The sequence below is a fragment of the Ambystoma mexicanum genome, chromosome 13 (genome assembly GCF_040938575.1).
Source record: "Ambystoma mexicanum isolate Mex_15411 chromosome 13, UKY_AmexF1_1, whole genome shotgun sequence".
NCBI lineage: Eukaryota > Metazoa > Chordata > Amphibia > Caudata > Ambystomatidae > Ambystoma > Ambystoma mexicanum.
Window position 1 is genome coordinate 54,689,810 of NC_090938.1, and position 9,568 is coordinate 54,699,377.

Genomic DNA, 9,568 nt, shown 5'->3' on the forward strand with positions numbered 1-9,568 from the left:
GCAGTGTAGTGCCATTTGGGTTGAAAAGCAGTTCACATGAACACATACTATTTTAGCCCCACAAATACAATATGGAATGCAAGTTGACAATACGGCTCAGAGTTTCACAAGCCAAGGTGTAGCGTCCTTTGGCCCATAGGGGGCGGTAAGACTGCAGGGAGCTGAAGGTGCAGCCATCTTCTGACAGGGGACTTAGGCTGCTGATCCTCAAGGCATTAAGAGATTACATTATGTGTTGGTTGGGGGCGGGGGTGGCTGTCTCAAAAGAACACTAGAGCGCCTGGCCTGCAGCTTTGCACCATGTTATGCTTGAAGGCAACATTGCCCACCCATGTGGGGAGTAAGACTGCATGTGGGACGTCACCCTTGTAACATGGCCTTGCCTCTTTCAGCCTGAGGAGCGGTGCTGCCTCCTGCGACACCTGCTGCGGTTCTACATGCATCAGGTCTTCAGAAACTGCAACTCGAACGACCACCACCTGCGCCGGACGGTCAGCCATATTGCCAACAGCTTCCTCAGCATGAAGAAGGACTTGAGCCTCTGTGTGAGTACAAGAGCGGTGGCGCTGCTGCCGCAAACTGTGGGATCCAGACCCCCAAATTAGGGTGGAAGAAAAGAGAGCTGAGTGACTCAGAATGAATGAACTGCAGGCGTTACCGCAAGCTATGGATGGGTGCTAGGAACCAAACGTGGTTACACAAAGATACAGCAAGCTTTGGAGTCAGTTCACCTCAAAGCAGTCTAGATTTGCACGCAAAATGTGCCCACCTTTATCAAAAAACAACATGTCTTACTACTTGCCTGGCATACCACCTTTATCAAAAGACAACATTTGTTACTACTTGCCCGGCATACCACCTCTAGAAACGATAACATTTTTACTACTTGTCTGGCAAACCACCTCTAGCAAGACACAGCATTTCTTACTACTTGCCTAGCATACCTCTTTTAGCAAGGGACATCATTTCTTAATACTTGCCTGGTATACTTCCTCTAGCAAAAGACAACATTTTTTTACTACTTGTCTGGCATACCAACTCTAGCAAGATACATTTCTTAACACTTGCTGGGCATACCACCTCTAGCAAGGGCCAACATTCCTTACTACTTGGCTGACATACCACTGCTATCATAAGACAACATTTCCTACTACTCGCCTGGCATACCACCTCTAGCAAAAGTCAACATGTTTTACTACTCGCCTGGCATACCATTTTTATTAAAAGACAACATTTCTTACTCCTTGCCTGGCATACTACCTCTAGCAAACGACATTTCTTACTACTTGCCTGACATTACATCTCTAGCAAGAGACAACATTTCTTACCACTTGCCTGCATTGCCACCTCTAGCAAGGGACAACATTTCTTACCACTTGCCTGCATTGCCACCTCTAGCAAGGGACAACATGCCTTACGACTAGCCTGGCATGCTAGGCCTAGAAAAATACATCATTTCTTACTACTTGCCTGGCATATTGGTATCCATGGTACCAAGACATGATTGGTCAATTGAAATCACATGATCTTGATCATGCTCTAAAAATCATTGTTTCAAGCTGACTGGCTGGCGTGATGTGTTAATGTGCCTTGTTCCGCCAGGGGGTTGCAAGTTTGAATAGCTGCAAATAAAATCAAGCTTTTTTATTTTTCTGAATTTAATATGAATATTTATTTATTTATGTATGTACTGTTGAGTTTGGAACCAAAATGCACAGGCTCTAAGCACGGCCGGGTAGGCAGCTCCCTATACCCAGCACAGCCTTGCCATATCTGCCAATCAGCCAAATGTCACCTCTATAGTACTGGCTCGGTGCTAACTATTCTGAGTCTGTGAATTTGTTCTGGGTCTCTTGTGGATTTTGGGACAATGTGGTTCTTTTCCAAATAAGTGGTTTTCCCACTACCAAAACGGCCAGCATTGAAGGCTGTTGAACAGACAGCACCTGCACCTCCTTTGTCCCAGGGGCAGGGGTCAGGAAACTCTTAAAGAAAGTCCACACCGGGCAGAGTTTCCACACACCGGTACTCACAGAACCTGTTAGTCAAGGTTTAAGATGCATGTGTGAATAGAGGTAGCTTATGTTTACTTCCGCTGGAAGCCGCCTTTTGTCAGGCTAGGTAGTCGGTAATACCCATCTCTCGATGTGCCGGCGATCCCCTAACCGGTCCAGCCGGTTTAGCATGTACCGTGGCATAAGAGAAACACCTAATTACGAAACGGCAACTCTTGTGCACTGCCGCCTCATTTCCTCCGTGATGGCTGTGAGGCGTTCTGCAGAGCTTACGATTTGGGTTTGGATTGGCTCTAAGAGAGAGAGACCAGGAGATCTATGGTGCTAGATTGAGAGGAACGGCGCCAGTTGCTAGCCTCACCGACACGGGCGCAATGTGCCACCTTGACCAGCACTCGAGGCAGGATACATGGCTGCACTTGCAGGCAGAAAAGAATATTTCATATTTCCAGGGTTCTGCAACCCGGGACTCTCTAAGTATTTTAGACTATGACTCCCAAGATCACTCACCATTTACTAAGCTGGCTCAATTTGACAGGAGCTGTAGTCCAAAACATCTAGGTTGCCCACCCCTGCATTAAGGTAGAAACCAGATGTTGTGCTGAAATGTGATTCATGGGAAAATGGTGGAGAGCAAAAGGACCTGTCTTTTCAACCAGCTACTGTTGAGACCAGCACCAAAACCTAAACTTGTGTGAACTTCACACCAATGTAATGTATTTATTTATTTATTTGTATTTGTAAAGCGGAAAAATGCCCGTAGGCATTGAGGCGCTGTTACATAGAGCTTGAAAAACAGTGTTGCCTTAGTTACAAGTGGAGAGGTTGGCACAGGAGAATGCAATAGCTGGTGGTTGTAGAGAGCATCAGTCAGGCAAGCTGATGGAGGGCTCAGGAGATGGTAATGCACCCCTTAAATTATAGGAAATTACAGACATGCAGGGTAACTTGGAAAAATGACAACTTGGGTTGGATCCCCGCAAAACCAAAATGAAATTCAAAGTAATAATCGTTTCCCTGTTTGGTGCCAATTACCTGGCGAGATGGCACCCGATATTTCCTCTGCACCCTCTACTGCAGGGACATCACTTCACCAAAATGCCAGGGGTAGCGGAAGTGACATCACACGACCCCTGACCTCTGGTGACATCACAGGAAGTGGTGTCATTTGACCCCACCCTGAATTAACAGTACGTGACGTCCCTGCTCTACTTGTATTCTTTATTAGCCTACTCCCCTTTTCCTCTAATGCACCAACTCCCTTCAAAAATCTGCTACCACATTACAGTGCAGACCCAAATAATCCATGCACGGCCTATCGGTTATCACATCTACATTAATCAAGAAGTGATTAAGCTGTGATCTTGATAATGTCCAGCCCTATTACCCCACCCCACACCACAGCTGCTAACCAGTCAAATATGTTTTAACCAATCCGCTCTTGGACACCCCCCCTTCGGATAACATATTCTCAAGTATCTCAAGAAAATCAATAGAAGCAGAACAGCTTTCAGACCTCTGGTACTTCCAACCTGCACCCATCAACACCACAAGTTTCACATCTGCCTCTCCCGCTACCTGACTACCAACATCCCCCTCTGTCCTTTCTGAACAGAGAGGCCAACCACAGTATCAGAAGGACACGATGATTTACATGACATTTCAAGGTGACGGGAGAAATTACACACCGATTAAAGTGTACCTTTTCAGCAATTTACAAAACATGCACATACTTGGAGCACAATAAAGTTACACCTGAACATTCAAGGTGTTGAACGAGGTGTGAAAGTGTGCACCTTTGAAGGACATGTGAAGCTAGAAGGGTCATGCAGTGGTAAAAATGTTTTGGACAGAGAAGACAATGTTAATCGCATTCCTTAGTAGAGGCACTCCATGTCAGAGCACCAATTATGGGTGTATGGTAGCCTCTTTCGATGACTGAAATGCAACTTAATGCACTTTCGAAGAGCATTGATTTAAAGATAATTCCTTAAAGAATTGTGAATCACCCAACATTAATGTAACATATGGCTAGCATAAAATATATGCCAAAAGCAAGATACTTCATGACTCGGTCAATATGTTGTTTAGAATATGGATACATCTGTAATGCACACATGTTTCCTGATAACATAAAAGGAGAAGTCTGGTGGTGGGGAGAAGGAGAAATATGGGGTTGCTGATGATACAGGGTGGTCTACAGCGGAGACAATTTACCTCTCTGTGATTTCATTATAAAGATGTGTTTCATGTTGGTGACGGATCTTCTCTAAAGTGCTTCCATCCTCTTTTCCCAGCACGACCACATGACTTGCAACTGCGCAGAAACTTCCAGAATCAAATACGAAGCGATCCTAAACAATTTTGATAAAGTAAGTTTCATTGTGCACTCTAATGTGCGCAACTGGATCATTTAAGGGGTTTTAATTGGTAGACATTAGTGAGAGGAAAGCCTCAATCGGTTTGTGGCTAACATGATGCGGTTGGCTTGTGAGGGTATCTGTTTTATTTCTCTGGCATGTACAGCCGATGGCGCATTACCACCACATTCGACCATGATCACCCCTGTCCCATGCGTCCTTCTTGTCCCACGCGTACTATCCAGGTTTCCAGCACACATCATCCCGGCCAATCAATGCACCCACTTGTCTAGTCTATCTATAGCTGATTTCCTGTGTTTCCATACTATAAGCAACAATATCCTGTGAAACAAAGGGCTGAAATGACGCAGTGCTATACCTGTATACCCCTAACTTCGTGGTAGAGGTTTGGGATAGCAATCTTTTCCCTGGTAGTGTTTCCCTCTCCTGATGAAGGCTTTTATTTCTGAGCCGAAACCATGTAGTTGTCGACCACACTTCATTCAGAAATAAATCATGTCCTGATTTGCTATGTTTACACGTTCGATTGATTTAATGCCTAGTGTCACCCTAGGGGGCCCTAATATATAAATATGCTAATTTACGTGGACTATAGCTGTGAAATCAATACTCTTCACATTCATTAGTCAGACAAAAATGGTTTCAAATTTCGTTCAGTTCTATGCTCGGAGCACTGCTTTGTGTGTTCTTTTATGGTACCATTTTCTGTTCATGAGTTGACCGATGCACTTAAATCACAAAGTATTCTTATGTAACCATTTTATTATAAGCATTGTTAACAAATCAGTTATTTCATTCCCAGGTGGATCTTAGCCTGGCTGCCACCAAAGCCCTGGGCGAACTGGATGTCCTCCTCGACTGGATAGACAGACTTTAATAGGAAGCATCAGACGTCCATAGCGCCTTCGCCACTTGGAGATATGGCAGTCCGGGATGCCGTGCAGAAAGTGCAAGTGCCTATGAGGAACATCATTGAATACATTTGTTATTTAACTGCAAAGCTGCCTGCCCAAAACACATACATGTATTTATTTATTTATTTATTTAAGTAGAACAATATATTCCTGATAAAACTTTACAGATCACACCACCACAACTCTAACAATCCCCCAAGTCTTTTATGTAGTCACAGAAACCAACTATCAAGACATTTAATGGGGCATGAAATCTGTTCAGCTTCTGGCTGAATAATTCTCAAGCACAAAGTCATGAAAAGGTCATCAAAGACCAACATAACCTTTAAAAGGGGGTGTGTAACTTAGTTGTGCAGAAATAGTATATTACGCTAAAATGGAATTGTTACACTGGGCCATCCCCCTTATTCCCTGTGGAAACTCCATACACTTTGAGGGGTCCATGTCTAAAATTGAACGCATGCACAATGCAAATATGTGACCTGCTCATGCCACATATGCATGCGTGTGCACTCACTTGCACATACACACACATACTCAACCATGTGTGATCTTGGGTTTTCTTTGGAATGTGAGGTAGGCAAACCTGTATTTTGTCATGAATGCGTAGGTACCGCTAAACTCACACATCACCAAGATTTAGAAATATATGTATTTATTCGTGAAGATGCCATTCTGTGGACATTACTGTGTTGTTATATTATCTCCTGTCACTCTAAGTTATTATGTGTGATTATGCTGTGCATATGTCGAAAGTTTCACAGTTCAGTGCTTGGGAAGTTAAAATGTTTATGTTTGTTTTTTATTTATATGTTTTGTGAAGTTTACAGTTTTTATTCACTGTGTGTGTACCATGTTTACAGCGATTTAATTTGGGAATTAAGGTTTAAGAATATATTATTCCTACCCTATACATAAACAGGATATTGTGGGGCCGCTTTGGGGTTCCCAACATGGATATAGGCGCTTGACCTATGTCTCTTAAATAGTCACGAACTACTTGGTTGACTCACATTATCATTGTTATGTAAAGGTAGGAGCACTTAATTGTATATATATATATATATATATATTTTTTTTTTTAACATTTTGAATGGTTTGTAATATGCTTGTTTTGTGACTTTGGAAAATGGTGTCCATGTAGTTAAACTACATTGTGTATCATTTTGGAAGGATTTTTTTATACATTGCATTTTTGTGAATTTTTCAGTGTTTTCTAACTGTGTATTTATCCTGTTTACAATGTTTGGGAAGGGATTTTAAGAGTTTGGAACACGATGACCCACACCTGCATTCAATCTCAGAATATGTATCATGTTTGCAACTATTGGGAGGAGATATTATTGTTTAGGAACAGAATGCTCGAATTCTGTACACAAGTTTACCTCCTCTCAGTGTCTGACTACATAGTAATGACACTAGGTCTATATTTGCTGTCAAGTCGCGCAAATTGTACTTGTGTTGTCTTGATTGCATACAGTTGGAAGCACTTTTGACCATTTACAACAATATTTATTGTCGTGTCCATTTATTTTAATAATATGATATTATTTTGGGGCTCATGGAAATTATGCTTGTTAAGTTATTTTATAAAGAATGTATTTTTTTAAGGAATTTTAATATGTTGAAAATTTGCCAATAGACCAGCCTGTATTTCAAATATATTTATCATATTAATGACCAGAGAGAGGGGCGCAGGAATCAGAAACTAGCCACTGAACAGTTAATCTAGAAATATCAAGTCACTTCAGCATACAGCAACACATTTAAAGACACGTGACCTTTAATCTCTGTATGTTGGGCCGAGAGGATAGCTCAGGACAAAGAGCAACACAGGTTCAATCACAGTCTGTGTTTAGAGACTGGTCCCTGGTAGTAAGCACATTATAAAAGATTAATTAATTAACCTTCTTGAAGAAATGGTGGATTATATAATCTGTATTAAATTGTTCTGGGTGCATCTTTCCCTCTATCTAAAGATATTTAAGGGAGAGCAATTTAAGAGTCCCTTCACGATGTGCATGCTACAGAAGATACATGTGTCTTGTATATTCTAATTCTTTTGGTAAAGGAGGCTCAGTTCAGTGCTTTGAAAGTTTAATGATTCACTATATTATTTTGATACATTTTGAATCCTTTTTTGGGGAGGTTTTTAAACGAACATTGACGATAAATATGTATTGCATATGCTATAAAGATTTGCAGTGCTACAACATGAAACTAAGCAATATCTATTAAACTAATCCTAGCCCTTTACATAATAACATATTGTGAGTCCTGTTGGAGCCCTTGCCTTATAAAGACGCTCTATCTTTGAAGACTAATATGGAAATAAAATCCCCGGGGATTTACAATATTTGAATGCAGGCTGGTTGAGTGCTTTAGCTCATGTATGAAAACCAATGAGTGACTTGTCAATGAGAAGTATTTTTTGAAATAGATTTTATTATAAAAAATGTTATCTTGTAATGTATATTATAACTTATATGCAATCCTAAATTTCAAATAGGACACAGTTAATTGGGATTCAATTATACACAACATTTTATACAAATATTTTATTATATTACTTTTTAAATGTTCTTTTCTGTATTGTCTGTAAATGCATGACACCTTGTGACTACTGGTATTTGATGAAAGAATAACAAAAATGTATGTTGAACCTAATACATAATTAAGATATGGCATATCACATGGCATTATAGACTCGCTCGACCTGTGGCATGAATTATATGAAGAGACACCTTGGTGACATGCCATGTCTTTATTACGTATGATTCAATGCAATATTCCTAATCCTCCTTACCAAGGGATTTATTGACCAGTGAATGAAGAATTGCTATGAATACATTTTTAGTTATCCTTTTATAATTATTGCAATAAGGTCTACTATTACACAGTGCAATTTTGTTTTTGAAGTGTTTTAAAAGTTTGTTTTTCAAGTGTTTTACATATTTAACATTTATTTGTATTCTGTAATGCCATATTTAAGAATGTTCACTGTATATTGCCTTTGTATGTAATATTTTACTATATTCTTGAATGTGTATCAAAAGATACTTATTGCACCTTTGCCATTATTTAAACCCCTTGCACTTCATAATTATAAGATCCCTTAACTTATATTTGTTTTATTTTTACTATTGCTTAGACATCTGTGAGATGATGAATTATACATTTAAATTGTATTACATATTTTTATAAGAATAAATATGTTTTCTAGATTACTACTGCCAAACCACCCACAGTAAGAAGAGTTGTTTAGCGTTCTCTATGGTTTGAGCTAAAATCATATTGCACTAGATAAAATAAATAAAAATTAAAATAATAACCTCTGGCTTTGGCTTATTTATTTACACTTTTGCTGGAATGAGACACTGTATGACAATTTGTTTTTTTCAATGTACAAAGTGTTATTATGCAATAAAGTTTTCAATTTAGTAATGCTTTTCTTAAGTAAAATTTACAACCCCTAAAAAAGCAAGTAGCGTGCAAACACTGCATTAAAAAACAACTGGAATTAGAACTTTCTGGGCACGTACATGCCAATAAACAATGTATGTTAGACAAGGAACACACGTTAAAATGGTATTAGCATAATTGACCTGAAAACCTTTGACCTAAAATATTTGATCACTTTTTTTGACCTTTTTTCAGTCAATTGTAATTAAATATATAAATGAGGTGGGTAAGGGTATAGATTAAGTTGAGGAGGAGTGGGGGGCTGCAGGGGTCTCCCCCTGCATTTTAGACTAAAAAAAGGTCAAATAAATGCGATCAAATGTGATTAGGTCAAATAGACCCAAACCGTTAAAATTAGTTGTGGATATTTTACATCATACCATGTCTTTTTTAATTGGGTTGATGACAATTTCAAATGTTTGATTTTTTTGTGTCCCTGAGAACTTTTCGTTGTGATGCTTCTATCCTACTATGCACAAAGGTTTGTTTCCCCCATAACTTTTGAAGGCTATTGCTAATGTGGTGAACATTTACTTCACAACTTTCACTCGGATTCATTGCCTCTAGTGGAGGCTCAGAATCATGTATTGGACTCTATTTGCATCCTTCAGAAAGAACCCTGTAAGATTTTGCAATTGTGAGAGGGTCGAAGTAGAATCCTTAAAATCGTTAAACAAATATTTTCACTTTGGTCAAACTTGGACCTGTGGAATAGACAATTATGGAATGTCTTTCGTATGATTTATTTGCGGCGGGCGTGATCCTCTTTATGTTTTGAAACCTCAAGTTTGGGACT

General features: G+C 39.7%; 1 protein-coding gene across 1 annotated transcript in view; it reads left to right on the top strand.

Moving 5' to 3' along the window:
• The window catches only part of LOC138520230 (interleukin-20-like), a 29,108-nt gene extending 20,477 nt beyond the window's left edge, over window positions 1-8,631 (top strand). Inside the window, exons 4-6 of the mRNA XM_069632696.1 lie at window positions 393-545; window positions 4,313-4,387; window positions 5,199-8,631. Coding sequence (XP_069488797.1) covers window positions 393-545; window positions 4,313-4,387; window positions 5,199-5,273 — 303 coding nt within the window. The 3' untranslated portion in view covers window positions 5,274-8,631. The remainder of the gene's footprint in view (window positions 1-392; window positions 546-4,312; window positions 4,388-5,198) is intronic.
• The last annotated feature ends 937 nt before the right edge of the window (window positions 8,632-9,568 follow it).